The sequence below is a fragment of the Primulina huaijiensis genome, chromosome 5, assembly GCF_012295235.1.
Source record: "Primulina huaijiensis isolate GDHJ02 chromosome 5, ASM1229523v2, whole genome shotgun sequence".
NCBI lineage: Eukaryota > Viridiplantae > Streptophyta > Magnoliopsida > Lamiales > Gesneriaceae > Primulina > Primulina huaijiensis.
This window is the reverse complement of record NC_133310.1, coordinates 4,343,336-4,367,530: the sequence shown is the minus strand read 5'-3', so window position 1 is coordinate 4,367,530 and position 24,195 is coordinate 4,343,336. Positions and strand designations below refer to the sequence as shown.

At 33.3% G+C, this 24,195-nt stretch overlaps 4 protein-coding genes across 8 annotated transcripts; 2 read left to right on the top strand and 2 right to left on the bottom strand.

Moving 5' to 3' along the window:
- Nucleotides 1-489, top strand: LOC140977461 (auxin-responsive protein SAUR71-like). Its single transcript, XM_073442201.1, has one exon. The coding sequence runs from the start codon at nt 1-3 to the stop codon at nt 487-489; it is 489 nt and encodes a 162-aa protein (XP_073298302.1).
- Nucleotides 490-4,394: 3,905 nt separating this feature from the next.
- LOC140977500 (omega-hydroxypalmitate O-feruloyl transferase-like) lies at nt 4,395-6,795 on the bottom strand. Of its 2 annotated transcripts, none has more exons than XM_073442239.1 (3): nt 6,746-6,795; nt 6,161-6,623; nt 4,395-5,426 (listed from the first exon to the last, which is right to left on the bottom strand). In XM_073442239.1, the coding sequence occupies exons 2-3, from the start codon at nt 6,599-6,601 to the stop codon at nt 4,569-4,571; spliced, it is 1,299 nt and encodes a 432-aa protein (XP_073298340.1). In that variant the 5' UTR covers nt 6,602-6,623; nt 6,746-6,795; the 3' UTR covers nt 4,395-4,568. The 2 variants fall into 2 exon arrangements, with proteins under 2 accessions (XP_073298340.1, XP_073298342.1); XM_073442241.1 differs by having other exon boundaries at nt 6,161-6,615; nt 6,746-6,791.
- A 3,309-nt stretch (nt 6,796-10,104) lies between these two features.
- Nucleotides 10,105-16,000, bottom strand: LOC140976463 (DEK domain-containing chromatin-associated protein 1-like). 4 transcript variants are annotated; one of them, XM_073440619.1, is made up of 11 exons: nt 15,442-15,999; nt 14,248-14,281; nt 13,444-13,523; nt 13,258-13,317; nt 12,826-12,939; nt 12,669-12,749; nt 12,493-12,570; nt 11,148-11,664; nt 10,692-10,789; nt 10,576-10,606; nt 10,105-10,479 (listed from the first exon to the last, which is right to left on the bottom strand). In XM_073440619.1, the coding sequence occupies exons 1-11, from the start codon at nt 15,862-15,864 to the stop codon at nt 10,325-10,327; spliced, it is 1,671 nt and encodes a 556-aa protein (XP_073296720.1). In that variant the 5' UTR covers nt 15,865-15,999; the 3' UTR covers nt 10,105-10,324. The 4 variants fall into 4 exon arrangements, 3 of the variants coding, with proteins under 3 accessions (XP_073296720.1, XP_073296721.1, XP_073296723.1); XM_073440620.1 differs by having other exon boundaries at nt 12,826-12,936; XR_012175223.1 differs by lacking the exon at nt 10,105-10,479 and adding an exon at nt 11,018-11,066 and having other exon boundaries at nt 10,570-10,606; nt 15,442-16,000.
- A 3,326-nt stretch (nt 16,001-19,326) lies between these two features.
- LOC140977797 (palmitoyl-acyl carrier protein thioesterase, chloroplastic-like) lies at nt 19,327-22,011 on the top strand. Its single transcript, XM_073442534.1, has 6 exons — nt 19,327-19,860; nt 20,098-20,231; nt 20,537-20,650; nt 21,096-21,273; nt 21,383-21,451; nt 21,605-22,011. The coding sequence occupies exons 1-6, from the start codon at nt 19,459-19,461 to the stop codon at nt 21,845-21,847; spliced, it is 1,140 nt and encodes a 379-aa protein (XP_073298635.1). The 5' UTR covers nt 19,327-19,458; the 3' UTR covers nt 21,848-22,011.
- Nucleotides 22,012-24,195: the final 2,184 nt, after the last annotated feature.

Genomic DNA, 24,195 nt, shown 5'->3' with positions numbered 1-24,195 from the left:
ATGGATGAAAAAAACCAAAGGATCAACAAGAAAACCCTCATACCCAAGAAGCTAGCGAGGTTTCTGACAATCAATTGGCACGAGAAATCATCGTCATTCAAGGAGACTCTACTATCCAAGACCCAATCCAACGCATCGAAAATGTCGGATTCGAAGCATAAAGCCACTCCAAAGGGATGTTTTTCGGTGTACGTCGGGTCTGAGAAGCAACGGTTCGTGATCAAGACCGAGTTAGCGAATCATCCTTTGTTCAGAATGTTGCTTGAGGATGTTGAGTTGGAATACGGATTCAGTAGTGAAGGCCCTTTGCTTATTCCATGCGAAGTCGATCTTTTTTGCAAAATCTTGGTTGAAATGGATAGTGGTAAAGATGATTTTGATCAATTTTCTTGTGGCCTCTGGAGTCCCTTTAATAGCCCTTTTAATTCTAAGACCCGTTTAGGTCAAAGTGAAGGTTGTAGCTCCTACGAACATCTTACTCCAATGTAATTTTGCCCAAGATTGCTTTTATATATATATAATTGGAGGTGAAGGTGTTTACAACGGGCTCGAACACGAAACCTCCTCCAACAAAGGAAGAGCTAGCCATGGAAAAATTTGCTTTTACTATATATAGTTTGTACATAATCATATTTCAATAGAATCGTTTGAGTTTTTACATTCTCGAAAATTGAAAATTGGCTTTCCAAAATCAATATCGGTTATACTTCTCAATCTTTAATTCTCTTTTTTTTAAGGAATCGCTATATCATTCTTTTTTCTTTAAAAAAAAAAAAAAATTCTTCCTTATTTTGTATTGTCTTTGTCCTTTCTTCTTGAAAGGCGTGAACTTTTTGGATTTGAGAACCGAATTTTTCATTCAAACAAGAGGCAAAACTTGGCATCCAAACAAGCCCTAATCGAAAAATTTGTAAATCTGATTGAGTTAAAATCAAATACATATTCAATGGTAGATTCCAGCTCAGCATCGTTGGTCATCAAGAACTTCACTTCCTCATCATCACTGCTTGATCTTTCTGACTCAGATGATTCACTGTCAGAAGCAGCCCACTTTGACTTGCTTTCCTCAGCCACCAACACCTTATGCTTCTTCTTGAAGGACTTCTTCTCATCTTTGGATCTACTTCTACCAAAAGATTTCTTGCCCTTCTCAACTGATCTTACTCGTTCATCAAATTCAGACATTGATTCCCCTTGCTTCATCTTGATATTGTCAAACTTCTCTGTAGAAACAAAAGTTTTTTCTTTTGTTTGTTCATTACCCCCGCACAACTGAATCAGTTTTTCCCAAATTTCCTTTGTTGTCTTGCACATCTTGATCTTGCTGACAATATTTTGTCAAGAGTTTTATACAATATTTCTGTAGCCACATTATCGAGATTATCTTCCTTCCTATCATTATTTGTCCATTCATCTCTTGGCCTTTCAATTTTCTGAGGTGTCCCATCAATTTTAGCAATAACATTGTTTGCTTTCAAAGTTGTCGTTGGTCCATCAGTAATGAATACCACATATCATTGTCTTGTGTAAAGTGTGCTTGAGTGTATGATTAGTTTTGCTTGTAAGTTTGAAAGCTTGAATCAGATGTCTATCTGCGTAATCTCTTGTCCTGTAGGTTAGTAACATCTGCTCAACTGATCTGCATCTTTATTTATAGACTTCAAACTGCAACAGTCACAAACTTCAAAAAAGATATGTTCCGAATAAGGATAGTCTTTGATGCGTCTTTTTTCCAGGTCATCATTCTCTAACATCCAAATATACAAAATGTAGTGCGGTAGGATTTTGCTGCGTAAGCAAAGTATGGAAAAACTTATGTAAAAATCAGTTTAGCCCTCTGATATAAAATGATATCCTTGAGAATGAATGATGATCTCTAAATTGATATAAAAAAAATTTATATAATTCAGTTTAGGTCGGAATCAGTTTTACTTGACTAGTCCAGTTTATCTTGTAGACATAGTAAGTTCCATTCGGTTCTGATGACTCGGTTTAGCATTGTTCAGTTCAGTTTAGATCAGTTTTGTCTTATATCATTTGTCAACACCACAAAAATGTTCCAACATAAACCCAAAAATCATATTTATAATTTGAAAATTATACGTATATTTATCAGAGTATCTCCACAAGTTAGAAATGCAAAGGTAAAATACCAGTTGGTGGTCTCAGATTCATATCTTGTACAATGATTTATTTAGTAGCTTACATAATTTTTTTTTTTTTAAAAAAAAAGCCCCTCAAAATTCTTCATTAATACGTGATGAATAGTTTCTAGATATTAAAATACTATTTACCATAACATTATGCTTGATCAGATATTCCTACATTTGAAAAAATACGATGGATCACTAAAGTACACTTATTCAAACATTTAGATTACACGATTAATTACCACACAAATTATAGTTTTTAATAAAACGATAAACTCGATATCATAATTCCGATAGTATGGTTTTGGTCTCACTTTTATCCCCATGCAAATGCATATAAATTATAACATTTTATAATTTAACTTCGAGTTATTTAAGATGACAATACATCCATGGTAGTCTTAAGATGGAGGACTTCACAAAATCTTGAAATAAATAATTTAATAAGATTAATGTATTTTATATATATATATATATATTTAAATATTACAAAGCTAATTTACATGTTATATAGCCGACAAGTTGACTTTGACATACACCAGTTTCTTAAACTTTTTCTTAATGTTTGAAATTTAAACCTCACTTATAACGTAAATGAGTCAAAGCCAATTTCTTGTTCAACAAAAATAAAATAAAATAAAATAAAAGTGCTCAAATTGATCGACTTGATTGCGAAGGAGTCGGCCCTCATCAAGTTGCAGATGTGAGATCAACTATTACAAATTCAATGAAAAAGACAGGAAATTATTTTTAAATTGTATCCTCAAACTTGAAGAAATTGAAAGTCAATAAATTTTTTTTAACAAAAAAAAAAAAAAAAATTTTAAAAAAAAAAAAAAAAAAAAACTATGTCATTTTCAATCCAGAAGCCAATAATAAGTATAATAAGGTTGGCTGTCAATCTGTCCTAAATTTCTGTCAATTTGCGTGCGACAAATATGTCGACATTCTTCGAATTTTATGTTAGCTTAAATACCATGTTTCGATTATGTCACCAATAAGTTTATGTATAGAAAAATTATTTATGTAGTTTCTAAGCAAGTATTGAGACAGAACGTTGATTTTCATGGAGTAGATATATAATTTTCATAATTATTGTTAGATCAATAATTGTTCATGTCTTGAGAGTTTCGATTCAAGAAAATTTGAGTTGTAATCTTATCATTAGTCACAATTTTTTATAAAATGACAAACAACCGATTATATATATAATCGACAGATAACCAAGATCACGAGTTCAAATACCAAATATTGTAAGGAGAGAGCGATTGACACGTACGGTTTGTGTTGTTATACAAGAAAAAGTCGGTGTTATCCACTAAGAGTGAATCGAAGGATGAACATTCGTTTTACATTCATGTCCATGTTATCATTGGATATGTCCTTGATGTATTGTTCTAAAGCTAGTAATCATCGTCGAACAAACTGCTAATTAGAATCGAACAAAGTGCTGTATCATGAATTTGAGTTGCAATGTTACAATCAATTATAATTTTTGGCGACGCGGTAAGTTTTGGATTTTAAATTTACAGTTGCCGTTGACTTGTAATTGCGAGTATTTTTCTTCAACCTCATTAAACTTAGGCGTAGCTGCGCTCAGTGAAGATTTTCGGACCCACCTTCAAAATATTATCCTTTTTTTTAGATAATTAACATATTTCTTCCTGTGCAATTATAGGAAAAATAAATAAAATGAACCATTTGTACATAAATTCATTAAGATAAAATCATAAGTTTGAAAATGGAACACTATAACATTAATCCTTAAACAAAATTAACTTAGAATTTATAGAACANAAAAATAAAAGTTATAGATGTTTGATTAATTTATTTGTCAAAAGATTTTGAGATAGATTAATGAGTAAGTCTCTTGTGAGACGGTCTCACGAATTTATGTGTGAGACAGGTCAACCCTACCAATATTCACAATAAAAAGTAATACTCTTAGTATAAAAAATAATATTTTTTCATGGATGACCCAAATAAGATATTCGACCCACGAAATTGATACATGATATCGTCTCACAAGAGTCTTTGTGTAGATTAATATACAAAAAGCAAAATATACTTTTAACATATGTTCATTTATATGTGATATATATTTTATTCAATTCAAGAACAAATATATTATATTTATTTTTTGTTGAGGTATGAAAATTAGAAAATAACATTTTCCCTTATTTTTAAATAAAGTTTATGGGTTCTTAATTTCTTTTCTAAAACTTAAAAAAGCCGAATCATGTATAAAAATAAATAAAATTAAATTCCTATTAGCACCTTTCAAGAACTCACGACAAGGAAAAAATCATTACAACAATAAACTCAGAATCAGTCCCCATAACTTGGACAAAACAACAAACGAAACACAATTTCAATAGACAAAACATTACCAATTAAAGATACATAGAATTCCTTGTGCTAAGTTTGGACAAGTTGTTCAAATATTTTCATAGCTGGAGCAGGCAATCCAAGAAGCACATTGATTGTTTTCCTTTCTTCACCATGAGAAAGAAACAGGATCACTTCTTTTTCGGGCAAAACGACCGGCCCCGATAGAATCGGCTCGCCCCAACCGAAATCCGTCGTATGGAAGGATAACCTAGACCAAGTGGTAATCAGCAAAGTTGCAGCCAAAGAAGGCCTAGCTCGAGTCGCCTCGAAATAGTCTATAGCGGATCTAATGTAACTTTCTGTCACCATTTTAACTGCTTCCTGAACTAGTTTTACGGTGAACGAGAGTGAGTTTTGGACTATGTCCCCGGCATTGCAGAGTGAGTTTGTTAAAACTATAGCATTCCCGAAGTACTTATCCGGTATTGGGGGATCGAACCTTGGCCGTCCATCGACTGCGAATAGAAGTTTAGTCTGTTGGTTAGGATTGAGGTTCAAGGCCTCGGTTCGAGCCCTCCAAACGAAAGCCGATAGGGCTTCGAATGTGGTGCAATGTTGTAGAGTTTGATCCTCTAAGGCCAAGCTTTTGATGTGTTGGAGCTTTTCGGAGTCGAAACAGAAGGATCTGTAATGCATTTCTTGATTGTAGAGCTGAGCAGTGTTTGATATGTCTTCAATCTCAGCAAATTCATGGTGTGGGAATTCATATTTAGGTGGATCTCTGGATTTGAGTATGGTTCTATCCATGAATGGAGGTGTTTTCAGTGGGAAACCTCTGGCTGTTTCACCCCAAGAATTCACAAATTCCATTGCACCAATTCCATCAAACATACAATGATTCATACACAGTCCTAAAACGAAACCTCCACACTTGAACTTTGTTACCTGCGACATAATTAAAAAATTTCCAAAATAACTAAGCACGATTGATAAACCTCTAGAGGCAGAATCAACTAGTATAGTGTTCAGGTTTATGATCTGATATTGAGGCTCTTGTTTAGAATGATAATAAAAGAATGGAGGGTCGGGAAATGGCTATGGTCGGGTCAACACGGATAACATAACTCGAGTTCAAAAGTTATATACTGGATTAAAGATCACGAGTCCGATAGCGATGAGTGGATAAAAGCTGTTAAAAATGTGCCGTTGTGGGGCCTCGGCTTTTCGATCAATGAAAAATATCAAGGTCATGTTTTGGTTAATAGAAACACTCTAGGCCTAATAGAGTAAAAAGGTTATGGGTAAGAGCGAGGATCATGACTCATGCATGTGAATTATCAAAAAAGAAATGAACCTAGTATTTGGCCCCTCCATACCCAATGGTTCCATCCCATTTTAGTAATTGATTCTCAGAGTTTTCCAGTCTTGCCTAACCGACGGATGGGGCGAGCGAGCAGGCATCGGCGGATGGTGATGTTTGTGGTGACAATCTTGGGTTGACACCAAGGGCTGTGTGGCTCAGCCACTCTGAGCCAAGATCATTGTGCTCAATGATCCGAGTCAGTACCCCTACCATGCTCGGTCAGCCGTCTAGAACTACATTTTTTTTATTGGATTCTACTCATTCAAAGACGGAAAGATCATTGAAAAGATGCAAAAGAAGCTTGCCTAGTCTATACCTGAGCCACCAGAGGAGGAATTTCCAATACATGTCTTGCTCCTGGAATCTCATAAACAAGCTTCCCGAGAGTATCCGGATCCGGTTTCGTGATATCTCCTAGCACCTCAAGATCACAGTCTGCCTCAGCCTCAACAAAAACAGCTCCCTCAGACGTACAATCAATGGCAAGTTTCATCTCAGGACCAATCGTGAGACGCCCTGCGAGCGGATAATATTGCACCAGGATCTTCGACAACGCGTCCTTCATAACCTCAACTGCATTCTCATTGCCCTTCTCCTCTGACTTAAAGCAGTAGACCGTACGTACGAGAACCGCAATATTCTGATCAAGATTCGATAAGAAGTATAGGCCTTTCTTCGTTTCGTCCGCGGGAGGAACCAGGGAAGGCTGCCCTTGTTTGACTGTTAGTTGAAACACATTGCTGCTAGAATCCTCCATTTGATCAAGAAAAACTTCAACACTGAATCATAACATTGGAAAACAAAAAAGCAAACAAACAAAAGTTAATCACCAGAATTCAAATATTTGATTATTTGAATGTAAAATATGTAATTTTTCTTAAGCCCGCGATGAAAAAACTACCTGTTGATGCAAAGTGGATTTAGAATCTAAGAAAAGCATACTCGTTGGATATATATAGGGAACATTGAGCAAGGTGTTTAATAATTTTTGAATTTGATCAGTTTGGTTAACAAAGATTGAAAGGGACCTGTTCTTTAATTTGTTCATAAGCAAGATTTGTTAATAGAAATAATATAATTATGTAACAGTAAACGACTTACAAGAATCTTTATCTGCCATTATCAAGATTTTTATGTTTTGTAAGATTATGCATATGTAATAATTGGTTGTGGTAGGCTAACAAAATATTACCAGTTAAAAAAAAACTTGGCAAGAGACACTCGTAGACTTGCGAGGATTGTTTGGTGGGGTTGGCATCCAAATTACTTGCTTTCGAGTATGTGTGTGTGTGTGTGTGTGTGTGTGTGTGTGTTAATGCAGAATATATATTTAATTTAGTTTTTGAAATATTCCTAATATAATATTAATATATAGTAGAGTAATTTAATTAAGTTAGTTTTTGAAATATTCGTAATATATATACACTTTTAAGTTCGGTTATCAATTTAGTAGTTTATCATGCAAATTATTTAATTTACCATAGTCCTTCATTAATTAATTTGATTATTTAGACACGTTAAACATGAGCATAATATATTGATATATTTTTAAAAACTTTAGATGAATATTTCTTAAGATGAAAAGATAATAACATGAGGATTTTTATAATATTTTTAGAAGAGTAAAATTTGAAGTAATCATGGAGTTAAATTTTTAGGCTTGGTCATCCTTTCAATTTAAAAAAGTGTAGGTCTATTGTGAGACGTTATTATGAATATTTATTTGTGAGAAGGATCAATTCTGCTCATATTTATAATAAAAAGTGTAACGTCCAAAAATCCGATTACGTAAACCGCATGCATAAAAATTATTAAATGACTAATTTATTTTAATTAAATGTTTTTGGATGCATGAATGATATATTTGGATTGGTTAAGTGATTAATTTTGTAATTTTGCTTGATTTCATAATTTAAAGATTTTCAAACGAATATCGGTGGTTGGCCGGGGATGGAAGACCGGAGAAGATTAAGGTTTTAATGATTTAAAAGCTAAATTTTTATTTTTAGTTAAGAAAATATTTATTTTAAATAATTTAAGAATTTTATGGTTTGTACTGCAAAAGTTTATCATCCAGGCTATTAGAAACCAGTAGTTTCTCAAAAAGAGATTTTTCCAATACAAGGCTCTATACCTGAAGCAAGAGATTCAATTACCCTAGCACAAGTGCTAAGTTGGGATCATTCTTATATGAGTTGGTCCAATCAAAAATAGAAATTATGGATTCTTATCTTGAGCCTTCAAGTCAACCATTTACCTCGGAAATTGAAGAGATTTCAATTTTAGACCTCAAACAGACAAGGAAAAATCTAAGGTTAATATTAATGAGTTTGTAGTTTCTCAATTTCAGGTATATCAGCAGAACTGAGAGATATTAAAAATCAGAAAAAGAACTAACCCAACTACAGCTCAGGCTGATATAGCAGGAAAGTTTCCAATGATATGGATGAAAAACAATGCCCATCCTAATGAAGTCAAGACAGGGTACGAGTTTCGGGCTCTTTCCTCAATCAATACCATAACACCAATTTCCTAGAAATATATGTACTATCAAAATGGATTCGAAAAGTTGTTCATGAAGAATAGACAAATAACGACTATTTGTCCAGGAAAAACATTCTGGAACTATACTTCTTCAGTACAGCGTCAAAACCTGTTGGGAAAGTATCACGCAAGGCTTTTCATTTCATCCAAATTAGGAGGCCATATATGAATATCCAAAAATTCATCGAAGAACCTCCCGTAAATGAAACACCCCTTATTGCTTCACTTACTGAAGATGACATGTTTACTAGAAGAGCACATGAGATATGGATTTGTCTCACAGATATGGACAAAGTTAAATCTCCGTTTAAATTTTATCAAAATTTAGTTAAAGGATTTTTCCTGTAAATACAATGACAGGAAAAACTATGGGATTTTCAGAAGATATATTTGAAAAGAAAAAATCTTATGTGGAATAGCAAGCTACCGAGAAATAGAGAAACTCACCGAAAATTTTGTAATATAGCTCGGCTCACATTAGAAGATGGTCAGAAGAAATTTGTCCAGAATGCCCAGACCAGAAAGAATCATAATTCGAGAAGGATTTTCGTCCAATATATGCTCGAAAGCATAATGTAGAGACAAGTCCAAGTCCAAGTCCAACTGGTGAAATACCACACAAGTCACTTTTTCTTCGGGATCCATTAAAAAATGAAATTTCACCGAAAAGTTAAAGAAGACATGTGACATGCTACCACAAAAAAACAAGTCCACTAATTAATGAAATAATGGATCATTAGCTAGTGGACATTAAATCACCCAACATCCCACTAAAAGATGTCACTGGCAACTGACAGACAATAATGTAAAAAGTTATTTACGAGTCCAAATTTGAAATCCAAAAAGTCCTTTTATAAAAAAAAAAAAAAAGAATGTAAGAAGTTGGGGGCATCAATCATCTTCTCCGACTTTATTTGAAATAAATCATTGTAATATTTTCAGTTTATATGTATTGTATTTTCAGTTACCATAAATAACTAAACAAGTTATTTTTTCCTCAGTGGGAGGTAATTATTGTAATAATATTTAGTATATATGAATAAAATTTATAAGTTTTTGCCCCTCTTATGTATTATTTTCAAAATAAATCCATTAATATACATCTTGAAGTAAGAAATGAAACAAAATTGTGCTAGATGTTGCTGGATGAATTAACATCATGAACTATCAGTTGCGACTGTTTGATTGAGCTGTGAAAAGTAGTATGCAAAACTCAATAGATATGATTCAATAACATTTTGGTCAGAAAATATAAAATTTATTTTATTTTACGGAAACATGATGATCTATTAAAATATGTTTATAGTATAAAAGTTGAAAATCTTGCATGGCTTTATTTTTATAAACAATATATTGTTACTTGGATATATATTAAAAAAATTTATAAATAAAAATAAATATAAAAAAGGTAAATTGGAATTACGACATAAATGAGTCAAAATAGAAAACGTGAAGTATATAATTAGTACATTGAAAATTTGAATGAGGAAAACGATAATATATGAAAATAATAAGTACAAAATAAAGAATTATCCATATTGTATTTAAATACAATAACAAGGGTTTCGATCAAATTAAAATAGACCATAAAAAAATGTGACCGAAGAAGGAAAGAAATACCAAAAAAAAAACCCATCCAACTTCAACTAACACTCAGATGTCAAAAATCGACTCTATCAAATGCAGAAGTGAAAAAACAAAAAACACAAAAGACAATTGACTTCTCCCAGAAAGAAAACAGAAACAAACAACAAAATTTGATGTTGGGATACAATCTAAAAGACGGGTAAATGTTTTTGTACACCCCATTTGGGGCAACCTACAAAAGATCAAACAATCAAATTACAGATGCAATTCATCCTAGTAAAGTTGATCGAAGTTGTTCGATGTGGGGTGTGGGCTGTAGAAAGCCAGAGAAAGGCCTTTGCCGGCAAATTTAAGCCTCGTCATCCTCATCATCTTTACCCGAATCTCCATCTCCAGACTCAGTAGCCTCCTCGTCTTCATCATCAGACATGTTATTTATGACTTCGGTAATTATATCTTTAACTTCTAATTTCCTATGTATCAGGTCTATCCCAAAGTGCTTTCCTGAATTTATTCACACCTCAATGAGTTAAAAAAAATGAGCTTAAGGTTATGGTGGTCTTCATGTAATAAAAAGGAAAAATTTTAGGGTCGTCCTACCAAGTAGTTTGAGAATATCAGATAATGTTGCCTGCATTTAAAAAATAAATGGAATATGTAAATAAGATAACGGAAATTAGCAAAAACACATGAAAATTGGGAGGGGAAAAACTTACAGTATTGAAATCAACTTCCTTGAGTATGTCCTCTACAGCTGCGTGCAATTCCTCTCTGCTAGGCTCTTTCTTGGCGCTTTTCCTACTTTTCCCTTTACCTATTCCCAAGAAGACCAAAAAAATAAAGCATTAAACTGCATCCAATGCTTAAACAATTCAAACAAGGCACTTATGATAATCTAAAAAAATGAAAATCAAGCAGAATCAAGATAGGTATATTAGTTTCAATTTAGAATTGCCCTATATTAAAGATAGCATTAAAACTTGGGCTGTTCTCTCAATTATTTGTATAATAGGAAGCATGCAATTGATAATTAACTGCCCACCAATATATCAACAATAGAAGTCCTTGCGTTTGAACAGAAAACACGAGCCCTGCATCAGTAAAGAGTTTCTTCTCACGGTATTTAAGCATTGTTACAAAAAATTGTTTGTAAAAGAAGATAAAAAAATAACCTTGATCCTTTTCAACATCTTTTGTAGAAGACTTGGTCGAGTTTTTCTTCCTCGAGGATTTATCCTTCGCGGGTGTAGTGCCATCACTCTTTTCAAATTGTTGTTTCTTATTCGAGGGCAGGGGCATCTTTCGTTTACTTCCTGATTCAAATTCAGCTACACCTTTTTTCGATTTTGAACTGGAAGGTTTTTTGGTCAATATATCAGGGGTGCTAGAGGCTTTTGCAGAGGTTCCTTTGCTGACAGACCTGGTCTTCTCCCCAGTCTTATTTCCAGCATCCTTTTTTGCACTTTTCTTCGAAGAACAGTTATCAATGGCCTTAGAACTTTCGGGCTCATCTTGCCCTTCCTCTGTATCATCCTCTGAGTCGATCTCTTCCGGGTCACTTTTTACTCCAACGGCAGTACTGTCATCATCCTGATCATCTTCGGTCTGTGAAGATTCACTTCTGGCATTGACTTCTTCTTTGGCTGAATGCTTTCGCTTCTTCCCGGATCCAGAGTCCAATTTTGGCTTCTACGTTTCAGAAAAGAGCAGTTACAACAAAAACAAATAAAAGAAAATCATCGAAGAGACAATATATGCGGTCAAAAGTTGCATGCATGAACTTAATAGAGAATGATGTTGTTTGAGTAAGATCTGCATTATTGTTATTTGATTTTGTTAGCCTAGAGTCTAGACAAGCTGCAACAGTGGGACAAACTGCAGATTCATATTTGAAAAATGCATATGTCAATACAAGCATGTGATTGATTGCAATTTTTCAAATGGGAAGCAATCCTTTCACTAACCCCCCACCCCGAAAAACAAAATAATAATAACCCCAATAATATAAAAATAAAGAAATAAATAAAAGGCAGAATGGCAAACGAAAGTCTTTCTACTGAGGAAAGTGAATTGAAGTTTTAAACAGAGTAGCATACATGAAATATCGCCAACTGTTTGGAATCATTTAAAAATGACTTGAAAACTGAAATGTTGTGAAAGCAGAAGCAGAAGCAGAAGCAGAAGCAGTAACAACTGCAGAAACTGAAGTGAAATTTCCTAATGTCCAGTGGGAACAAATAAAAATAGTAGATTTTCACAAAAATAAATTTTAAAACTACTCTCGAAACTTCCATAAATGAAAGGAACAAACTGCGGTAAAAAATTTTGATCAGCCCATAGTCCTCACAAACTTGTCATACAGCGCAAGTAAAAAAAGGAAACCAACAGACAAGATATGAAGGTGGGCTCGAGCAGGTAATTGAATCTTTCGAGGGAAACTACTTTATCATTCAACCATATTAGACTATCAATTGAATTCTAAAGCATATGCAGAGTAGATTTAAAAGAAAAAGTAACCTTTCTAGAACTTCTGGCGGCCACATCAGCAGAATTTGAGGTTTTACTTGCTGATTCCTTAATCTTCCGCTTCTTGTTCTTCAGAGATCAAGAAGAAAGAAAGAAAGAATATATCACATAATTGCTCCATGGAATGCCTTAAATAATAAACAGAAAAATCCAGATGGATTATTGACCTTATCCTTGTCAGCAAGTAAAGTATCTGTCGTAGCATGGGGAGATTCCAAGAATTCTAATAATTTTACAGAGAGTTCTTCCTGGAAAACATAACTAAATAATGAGAATGATGCACATTTTCTGGATTGCCCGATGGAAGAAGCTGTAAGACTCAACCTTCTTTATTGTAGCTTTGTTCACTGGAATATTAAGGACATCACAAAAATCCAACAATTTTTCTTTCACACATTTGTCAAGCTTCTCCTTAACTTTAGCCCTTTGTTTTTCCTGCTAAACACATCCAGTAAATAATTAAAGTGGAACTGATCATTTATGTTACATTCCCAAGACATGAACTAGACCAACCCAATAAAAATTTGAAAAATAGTCAGTCCATTTGTATTTGACTTATGCTTCAGTTTTATTCAACATGATTACTTTAAAAATAAAAAAAATTTGTTAATGCCCGTTAGCAAAAATTTAACGGCCTATAACATGTTATATTCAACAAAATTAAGCCTTAATATGAGATGGATAAAAAGTGAGTTGCAACAAGCAATCACCCAAACCCCAAAACAGAAGAGGAAAATAAATAGAAAAACACCATACCTCATCCTCGACCCATACAAATCCAGAAAAGAGGCTTATACGTTTCTTCACAGTTAGCACCTGAGCTAAACGTGCAATCATCAGACACCAAAATACTGAAGAAATTAACTAAGCAAGTGGTAACATGGCTAAAATGAAATAAAATGATGGGATAACAAAAAGAAAAACTTCAGTTAAGAGTAAAACCTTTGCTTTTTTGCCAAAAAGAATGGTGTGAAGAAGCTGAAGATTCTCGTCGCCTTTTCTCTTAGACAACTTAAAAGCCACTGGGTGAACATCATAAAACCAGATTGAAAAGTAGACAGATTATATTAAAATAGGAAGTCTGAAAAAAAACACTTCAACAGAGATGAGCGGACATATGACACCAGACACCAATAATGCATAGCATAAATTCTACGCATCCATACCAATTGTACAAATCCAATCCTAGTAAACTCGTTTTAACGAATAGAGCGGATGAACAGTGTTCAACAACAGAACACATCAAATTGCTCATGTATAAGTGATCATTCACCAACAAGATAGCTTCACATCTTCACCAAGTGGAGTAATCCTGGTACAACTCTCGAACAACTGATGGTACAATGGAATGATGGATCAAAAATTATAGGATGACACAGCAGTAAAGGATGTATTTACATTGAATGGAATCAGATATCCATATATATAAGACTATTACTTCAAAGCTATACTATAGCACTGCATGAATTTCAGAACGGAAAACTGGAAGTTTCACTATTTAATACATATATCCACATAAAGTTGCAACAAAAAACATAAACTCATCGACTCTCCTTCCAGAAAACCTAACGCGATAATCTAAAGTGAAAGACACACCGATCAATCAAACAATCATCATAAACGAAAATGCAGCATTAAACAATGACAGAGTTAAATCAAATCTCTTGGATACTTCGTAGATTTATCACCTCTAAGAAGCTTCTTACCAGAAGGTAAAAAATAAATTCAGGGGGAATAGGATCATACCGTTTGGGATATCCTTAAGCAGTGAACCTCGGCCCTGTTATAGAAGAGTAAAAAGAGAAAGTACCAGTAAGAAATACCAAAAGAACACCCTCCCTCTAAAAAAGATAAAAAGGTGGAAAAAATAAATGTGCAAGTGTGCAACACATCATAATTCCTTGCAATGACACAAAATAACGAAAGATAAGCAACAAAAAGGAACAATTTCCCTCAACAGAGTATATTTTCAATTTCACAGGAAAAAACAAATCATTCTGTAAAAGATACCGATTGTGACATATTACATAATACATACAGAGGCAGGAAAATCAAAAAGAGAGATCATCAATGAATTATGTTATTAAAATTACATGTATTATCTATGGTCTACTGAAACCAGCAATTAGCTGAAAATAATTTTAGATGCAAATAATTAAAATATTTCTTTCATCCCCAAAATTCAATCAAATCTAGAAATCAAGTTGCACCTCTAACCAGTTTAAACCTGCTCACTGCAATGAGATGTAAAACACAGATTTGATTTGCAGCAACCAGAGCAGGAAGGAAAGTGAAAAGCCAAGGTAGGTGGAGACAGATGAAGTAGGATTGTGAAACAGGTCTTTTCAAACCTCAAACGCACTAGTTCTTTCAGGCATTCTAAATCCTTCTTAAGAAATAAAGAACATCAAAATTTTAGATTAAGTACCAAGAAATGATAAGCATGAGTCTAATCTTAAGTATTTTTCATCTACGTCTGTTCATATAATTCAACAGAACAGTAATATATTACGCTCTCATTCTAGAATAAATACACATTGTTTGCAATACATATTGACCCACAAACTAGAAGAAGGGAATCTTGTTTTCTTTAATATGATTTTACCCACAAAGCTCAAGCCACTCGTATAACGCCACCAAATTTCATACTAATGTACATAGGATGCATCTGGTTTGAAATTCATATTATATTCCATCATTAACTATGTCAAATCATGACTCGATCAACTTGGCCTGTCGGCATAAATTTATATTCATTTTCCATCTCATATATTTCACTTTGCACCCCATGACAAGAATCCAACATAAAATATTTAAATCAAAACTCCTATTCAAAGTTCTCCTTTCTCCATTAAATTAAACCTACAAAAAAGTATCCACCAAAACATGAATGCTTCTACTCTTCAGTGATGATAATGGCGTGGAGCTTATAAATGGTACCTTCTCGATTGACATGGGCTTGGTAACAGGAGTGCCCCTTGCAGTCGCATTCACCGTAAATCTTTCAACTGTTTTCCTCTCCCTGCTTGGCCTCTCAATCCCAGGCGTCCTTGGCGATGCTAATTCTACCTTGTCACCTCCTCGCTTCACTTTCTTTGAACCTTTCTTCACTTTTCCTCTCCCTTCATCATCTTCTTCCTCGGCTCTTCCCTCTTCTTCCTTCACATTACCCTTCTCTTTTACATTTTCCTCAACCTTTTCAATTCCACCTTCTTTCTCTCGATTCTGCTCCTTTACTCCATCCTCTTCCGCTTCTACTTTAACATCTTGTTCCACCGCATCATTCGTCTTACCACCTTCAACTAAATCATTCTCCTCCTCTTGATTCTTGCTCTCTTCCGTTTCTTCCTTTACAGAAGCCATGGATTCACAAAGGGTTTTACGAACACCCTAAAACCCTAGAAAACGCAAACGCCTACGGGCCCGTGAAAGAGCTGAAGAACCTAGGGCTGGTTTTTCGGGTGCAATCCAATTAGGATTTGGCAATGAAATTTGGATCAAAAGGTTGCATAAAACTGATAATATACAAAATGTGTAATATATTTTTTTAATATTTAGTTCGATACGACATAAAATTTAATATGATTTCTTTCCCTTTTTTTTAGCATACACATGAGATGGGGAAATCGAACTAGAAACGTCAACTAATCTTGATAAAGATGAGACCAGATAGACTCAAATTTAATTGCGCTAAAATTTGTGTGAGACGGTCTCACATGTCGTATTTTGTGAGACGGATATCTTATTTGGGTCATCCATGAAAAAGTATTACTTTTTATGCTAAGAGTATTATTTTTTATTGTGAATATCGGTTGGGTTAACCCATCTCACATATAAATATTGATGAGACTGTCTCACAAGAGACCTACTCATGATATTTTTTTAAGATTACATACAATTGTGGATATTTATCAATTCGTGTGGGTCGTCTTTTCAAGTGAACCTCACATGTAAAAAAAAAATTCATTTTTAAGATATTACGTACCCTAAAAATAACATAAATATTCCGGTGAACCTCACATGTAAAAAAAAATTCGTTTTTAAGGTATTACGTACCCTAAGAATAACATTAAATTTCATGGTCATTTGGTAAAAATGTATATCGGTATCATCATTCTTCCTAATATATTTTATATCAACATGAAGTTAATATTGAGTTTGTATTAGTGCAAAAATAAATAAACAATTGTAGGAAATTAACTATTTGAAGAAAGCATCTATTCAACGGCGAAACGTTGTTTTCCAATTAACAGTGAGTATTTTCAGTTAGAAAAAATGAGCATCTATCTTTACCTTTATTGTTTGAAGTGTTGCTAATCAGGCTGATCTATAATATTGCACTTATCAGAATTTACAGCTTAGCAATAAATACTTGTACGGAGATCGCGAAATACTCATATGAAATTTTCGTTGAGCTGACGGCTCTCTGTGTAACGGATTTGAGCATTTCTTCTTTTTCGCATTTAATAATGGATTAACTGACTTAATTAAATTGAAAGATTGTGAGAAACTTTAATTTGTAGTAGAAAAAGAGAATTTCCGGGAATCAATTGGCTAAGAAGTTGAACAAATTCAAATTCTCGTTGAGATAATATCGTTACAAATTGGGATATTAGTTCAACATCTTAGCCAATACATACCAAAAATAATATTCTTCTACTACAAATCAAAGTTTTTCACAATTTTTTCGATTTAATTATGTCAAATAATTATATATTGAACGCGAAAAAAAGAATAAAAACACGAAGAAAAAAAACGTTGATTGTATTTGGCATAATTTTCTCGTAGAGACATGGGTCTGTATCATGAAAAATATAACATAGAGATTCAAATATTTAAATGTGTTACAGATAAGGATATTAGCTCAACGAGAATTTTCACATGGGTATTGGCACAATTTTCCTATTAACAGAGGGACTGAAATGCTTAAATATGTTATACAAGATAATATTAGCTCAATGAGAATTTCACGAGAGTATTTAGGAAAATTATCTCACTTGGTATGCCTTGTATATTTGAGAAGGAAACAGCCTATATGTTCGTAAATTTAAAATACATCATTCTAAATTCATGCACTCAAATGCAAACGAAGAGTTCCACACAATCCATTGGTGCTCTATCGTACAAATAAACAATATTTTTCAACAAATTCAGTTCTAATCCTCAAGCGCCATGGTCTCCTTACAAATTTTGCATAATTCCAATGAGTTTTCAAGCCCCCGAGGACCGTTGTTTTTTTTATGTGTTATACATATTCTCTCAATCATAGTTTCGAAGACCAAATTGATTTCATACATCCTTATATTTTCTATCGTACAATGATAATAATTTATCATGTATTTTTTTGGGATTTATTCGATCCTACCCGTCCAAGATCAAGACATGTGTCATTTTTTTACGTATGTCATGATCCTCGCTCTTGCGGGCAGTGCCTGCTTGGGTAGGATCAACAAAACTTGCCTTTGGTGGGTAGACAACATAGTTAGACTACACCAAAAAACAAACAGAGTTTTAATTGTGGTTGTGATTGGATACATGATCATACCATGATAAGACCGGAAATTCATTCTGGAAAATTGGTCACGAGTTGCGTGAAACTTCAAATTTTTTTATAAAAAGAAGGAAGAAATTTTCTAACCAATCTAACTGCTAACTATTTTTCTATGCTAAAAAATATTCTTTCCTGGACATTTTCCATTATAATCCACTACTCGTTTTTTTAAAAGAAATCCACATTTTAAAGAAAAAAATTATTCATAAATATTCTAACTCAGAGACTTCATATATTGTTAGTCATAATGCTAAAATCCAAAACATGAAAATAACAATTATACAAAAGTAAATGAAAGCAATATCGTATAGATACAGACATCATATGACACTAAACAAAAGCAGTATGCAACTAGAAATATAAATATCGAGTATGTAAAATGATAAGAAACCAGTAAATCAATAACTGGGGGAGTAACCTTTGGAACATTTGAGTCATTTGAGCCGTCGAATTTCTCCGACTTATCAGCATAGTTCACAGACATAGAATCAGCAGCAGTGAATTTCATAATTGGGGGAGTAACCTTTGGAACATTTGAGTCATTTGAATTAGTAGTCATGTCTTGAACAAATCACGTATTGAGTATAACGAAATCTGTTTTAAGAATGTTAGCCATAATGCTAAAATTCGAAGTATGAAAATGACAATTGAGGAAATGAACACAATACTTATAAGTTACAAAATGAACATCAAAAGTAATGTAAGATTAATTAACTCAATTAGTCTTGCAAATAATTCAAGAATATGAAGACTCAAAAGTCTCCAATTAACTTAAGAATGTGGATAACCAAAAGTCACTTGTTCCACAATCATAAGTCAAAATTAACTCAAGAATGTTGAGAGTCAAAAAACACTCGCACATTCTCATACACCTTAATTTTCATTCAAACTTTAAATTTATAAATTCAAATTTCCAGCCATATATTCATATTTTTTGGATATAAATTTATTATATATTTATCTCTAATATCAGAGTTACAAGTAAGACATCATTCCGTACTTCTAATTCTAATTTGTGAAACACGTCACTATTGAAACACTCAACTCGATCTCCACTTTTTCGCATAAATCAACGAAGGAAATATATCCATTTTCTCCCCCACCAAAAAAAAAAGTGGTTGAGCTGCCAATGCCCATTGACCCCTTGTATTCAAATTTTAAGCTATTAATCACACGTATGCACAAAAAATATTATTTTTATTTCCTCTCAACTCTTTATTTTTGTGTATAATCTCCCGACCCTTAATTTCCCCATGCTTTCTCAATAAGTAGATGAGCTACTTATTTATGCAACATCTCAAGATTTCACCTATTTTTATATTTCTTCACTTTTTGTAGCATATTTTTTGGGAATTGGTAAGAGAAAACATATGAATTAAATCAGGATAATAGATCAAGGAAGGGTCATGGCTTCCATGCAAAACAGTGCTTCTCTTAATGTTCATCCAAATAGTCTTTCTGAAAAGAACGACGATTTTGAGTCAATATTCAACTCGCGTAGACGGGTTTGTTTCGATTGTGACCATGTTTCCAATGTGAGAAAACCCTTGAGATTGAATGCAAACACGAGAACGAACGTGGAGACGATCAATGGGAAGAAAGTGAACGGTAGTCATGTTGGTGGGATCTCATATTTGGAACAAACCAATAGCGAATGCGACGATGATCAAGAGCCAAAGAATCATGAATATTTGATGGGAAGATTTGTGGAGAATCGTTTCGTGTTTAGACAATCTTTTGTCATAAGATCTTATGAGATTGGACCTGATAAAACTGCTACAATGGAAACCCTAATGAATCTTCTCCAGGTATACATATCGATTATTGATTTGGTTTTCTTTTATTGCTTGGATTTTCGTTTGCTGCATGCATGTTTTTTTCTCTAATTAATCAGTTATTTATTATATTTACAAAAATTATTAATCATTGATTTAAATTAAAAACAATATATCCTATTCTTTTTTTATATCATCATAACGTGATTTTTTTATGTTAGAATTAATTGATTTATTCAAGAAAGTGTAGATTAAAAATATTTGGTGCAGGAGACAGCTTTGAATCATGTGGCGAGTTCAGGCGTGGGTGGGAACGGGTTTGGGGCAACCCGTGAGATGAGCATTCGGAAACTTATTTGGGTTGTTACTCGTATACTCGTGCAAGTTGACAAATACAGCTCTTGGTAATATATTTTTTTTTAAATTTCCCCGATTATCGATCTTTGCATTTATAATTAGAAGAAAATTGTAATTTTGGTTTTGTACATTTATCTTTTTGAAAATTTAGTCTTTCTACGATGATGTAACGCCGATACTGAGCTGATTTGACATCGAGATAGAATTAATAGTATAGTGTCACATCAATATTACCACGAAAAAAATGATAAAAAAAAATTGAAAGATATATTATAAAAACTAAATTTTGACAATAAAAATGATCAAAATTTCGAATGCTTTGTTTAATTTTCATCAAACGATTTGTTGATAGGGGAGATTTGGTGGAGATAGACACATGGGTGGATGCAGCAGGTAAAAACGGGATGCGTCGAGATTGGGTGATTCGAGACTTCAACACCAAAAAAATAATAACAAGAGCTACCAGGTTCATTCTTTATTAGTTTTCTCTCTTTTATACATTTCCCAAATTTTCAACCATATCATATAATTAGGACAAAAACTTTTAACATTTTTATTTTGGTTATCCAAAGATCCATAATGGATTGGTGGATTCGAGATCATATATTTCAAATCCATTAATTTCAAATTCTCAGCACAAATCGAAATGTGATATAGTAAATACTTTGTCAAAGTTTACTTTTTTTTACTTTGGGATACAGATATACGTGTGTTGCGTGTGCAACGAATACTTGACAAAGAACTAATGAGTGTGCTTCTCCGGAAGGGAAGGCAGAACTTGTTTTGAGAGGGTGGACAGTTGATAAAAATAGACGATGTTTTAGAAAATTCGAAAATTATACCAAGACTCGATATACTTAATATAGCATTCTCCGCTATTATAATAATATAGTATAGATATACATATGCAGTACATGGGCGATGATGAACAGAGAAACAAGAAGGTTGAGTAAAATCCCAGATGAAGTGAAGAATGAAGTCCAGCCATTTTACCTCAACAGAGCTTCAATTCCTCCACAAAATAATGACAGTGAGAAGATCAAGAAGCTCACTCATGAAACAGCTCACATTATCCGAACTGGCTTGGCTGTAAGATCATTTAAATAAATATAATTATTATGGAAAAATCAATTAATTAATTAATTTGAATCATTGATTATTGTATATCTTCATAATGTATATTGATTAATTAATACAGCCTCGATGGAGCGATATGGATGCTAATCAACATGTTAATAATGTCAAATACATTGGATGGATTCTCGAGGTACGTACGTCGAAACTTATTCATTCAGAACGAGAGAAATTAAAAATTTACTAAAAAAAAGTTTTTTATAATGACGAAATTGATTGTTATAAGAGTACAATGCTTAGCGAAAGATTTTTTTTTTTTTTTAAATCTGTGGATTGCTTTGTGCAGAGCGTGCCGATAAAGATACTTGAAGATTATAATCTTACAAGCATGATTCTCGAATACCGACGTGAATGTCGTCAGTCGAATGTGCTGGAATCCTTGACAAGTATGAAACCAAGAACTTGTGAAGGAAATGGAGAGATTGCTAATCAAAATTGTGACTTAGAATGCACACATCTGCTTCACATGGAAGATGATCATGCAGAGATCATTCGGGCAAGATCGGTGTGGCACTTAAAAAACCCATAAATCATTTTATCATTTTTTTTTTTTGCTAAATAATTTATGATTATTTGTTTTAATAAATATGTATTTCTACGATTCGAATCGTAATTTACTTTGGATATATGTTCCATCATTTTATTATTTTTCCATTTTTTGTTGGTACATTATTTGTGGCAGTATTCTTTATGGTTTGCATTGTAAATTTATGCGACATTTAAAGTTAATGTTGAATGAAAACTATAACGTCCCAAAAATTGAAATGTATATCTAGATCATATGATAATTATTTTATTATTTAAAATAAGGCAAAAACTTGTGTGAGACGGTCTCACGGATCGTATTTGTGAGACGTATCTCTTATTTGGGTCATCCATGAAAAAGTATTACTTTTTATGCTAAGAGTATTACTTTTTATTGTGAATATGGGTAGAGTTGACCCGTCTCACAGATTAAGATCCATGAGATGGTCTCACATGAGACTCACTCTTAAAATAATATGTTTAGTGAATATAAAATTTTAAAGTAAAGATTTTACTGTTTTATTTGCGATAATTTTGACGATTAGCATAAAATAACTTCGAGGTGATTTATGGAGAAGGATATCCGAGCACAGTATAAGTTTAATTTATGCATTTTATGAAGAAATTTTAACGAAAGGTCGGCCTCTTTATTTTAAATTAATGAATAAATAGTAGAGTTGGTGAATTTAATTTTCAAGTACTATTTATTATTTAAAACCATCCTTTAATAAACTTTTAGCACTTTAGTTAGTAATTAAAATACGCTTTTTAAATTTAGTTTTAGCACTTTCCCTCGACATTAGGGATTTGAGGAAATTGAAGTATGCATTTAAATTTCATTAGTATGATTTGAAGTTCAAGAAAGATGCTAGGGACGGAAAGTTCCCTAGTTCAACTCTGATTGAGCCTAGCTACTTTGATTTGATTGGATTCCCGACAAACGATGATCATTACGAAAGGGCAGAAATTAGTAAAAGAGGTGTATCAGACTTTGAGGGCGAGTCCTCAAATTGACGCACTTGCGACCAACAAGTGGTATAAGAGTCTTGGTTTAAAATTTCTTAAAATTCTGAGTATGCATTATGGTTGCAACATAGTTTGATCTTTCACATCAGAAATTTTTTTTTAAGATTTTTGTTGAGACGGGATTATTTTGTCTAATCTATTAAACTGTTGTAGAAAGAAAACAAAGTTTAATGGAAGCAATTTTATCATGTGGAAAATAAAGATACGAACAGTTTTAAGAAAGAAGAATTGCTTGGCGGCTATTAGAGATAGACCGGTGGAAATTACGGACGATGGAAATGGAATGAGGTGAATGATAATATTGTTGTCAATTTACACTTGACTATAGCAGACGAAGTAGTGTCAAGTATCTATGAGATAAAAACAACAAAAGTTATCTGGGATACTCTGACAAAGATGTACAAGGTCAAGTCACTACACAACAAGATTTTCCTAAAGAGAATGCTTTATACTCTTCGGATGGCGCAATCATCATCGATGACCGACCATATCAATACACTAAATACTCTATTTGCCCAACTCACTTCTATGAGGCATAAAATAGAGGAAAATGAACGTGCGGAGCTTCTAGTTAAAAGCCTATCAGATTCATATGATCAACTTATCATCAACATAATCAACAATATTCTTACGAGCTTTCTAAAATTCGACGATGTCTTAACTGTGGTTCTCAGAGAAGAAAGCCGGCACAAGAATAAGGAAGATAGGTTGATAACATCGAAGCATGCAGAGGCTTTACTAATGATAAGAAGCAGATTCATGGACCGTGACTCCAGTAGGAGCCAAAGACGAGGTAGACCAAGTCGAGAAGTAAGAAGAAAAATATTTACTACTTTAAATGTTGCGGTAAAGGGCACTTCAAAAAAGAGTGTACGAGTATCGAAAAAGGTTCTCAAGGAAAATGTGACCAGTACTTCAGGCAGTGGTGAAATATTATTTAGATAAACGACAATAGTTGAAGAAGGCAGACACCAATTTTGTAAAATATAGATTATAAATTTGGGAGCGAAGTAGCACATGACGTATCGGAGAGAATGATTTGATCATTACGAACCAGTCTCATGAGGATCTGTATTCATGGAAAATGATCATACCTTGTAAATTGCTGGGGTCGGTACTATCAAAATAAAAAAAAATTGATGGCATCATTCGCACCATACAAGAGGTACGACATGTGAAGTGATTGACAAAATCTTTTGTCCTTGAGACAATTGGATGACATTGGGTGCAAAACCCGTATCGAGAACGGGATCATGAAAACTATTGGTTGGTTTGATTACACGATCTCTGCAATTTACGCGAGTTGTTCATGTTACCCTATGGATA

Excerpts from the sequence above, each read along its gene's own strand:
- LOC140977461 (XM_073442201.1), top strand. The coding sequence starts at position 1 with ATGGATGAAAAAAACCAAAGGATCAACAAGAAAACCCTCATACCCAAG.
- LOC140977500 (XM_073442239.1), bottom strand. The coding sequence starts at position 6,601 with ATGGAGGATTCTAGCAGCAATGTGTTTCAACTAACAGTCAAACAAGGG. Across the intron at positions 5,427-6,160 it reads TTCCTCCTCTGGTGGCTCAG|GTAACAAAGTTCAAGTGTGG; the intron begins GTATAGACTAGG and ends ATTATGTCGCAG.
- LOC140976463 (XM_073440619.1), bottom strand. The coding sequence starts at position 15,864 with ATGGCTTCTGTAAAGGAAGAAACGGAAGAGAGCAAGAATCAAGAGGAG. Across the intron at positions 11,665-12,492 it reads CCGCCAGAAGTTCTAGAAAG|AAGCCAAAATTGGACTCTGG; the intron begins GTTACTTTTTCT and ends TCTGAAACGTAG. Across the intron at positions 10,790-11,147 it reads AGATGTTGAAAAGGATCAAG|GTAAAGGGAAAAGTAGGAAA; the intron begins GTTATTTTTTTA and ends TCTTGGGAATAG.
- LOC140977797 (XM_073442534.1), top strand. The coding sequence starts at position 19,459 with ATGGCTTCCATGCAAAACAGTGCTTCTCTTAATGTTCATCCAAATAGT. Across the intron at positions 20,232-20,536 it reads GTTGACAAATACAGCTCTTG|GGGAGATTTGGTGGAGATAG; the intron begins GTAATATATTTT and ends ATTTGTTGATAG. Across the intron at positions 21,274-21,382 it reads TTATCCGAACTGGCTTGGCT|CCTCGATGGAGCGATATGGA; the intron begins GTAAGATCATTT and ends TAATTAATACAG.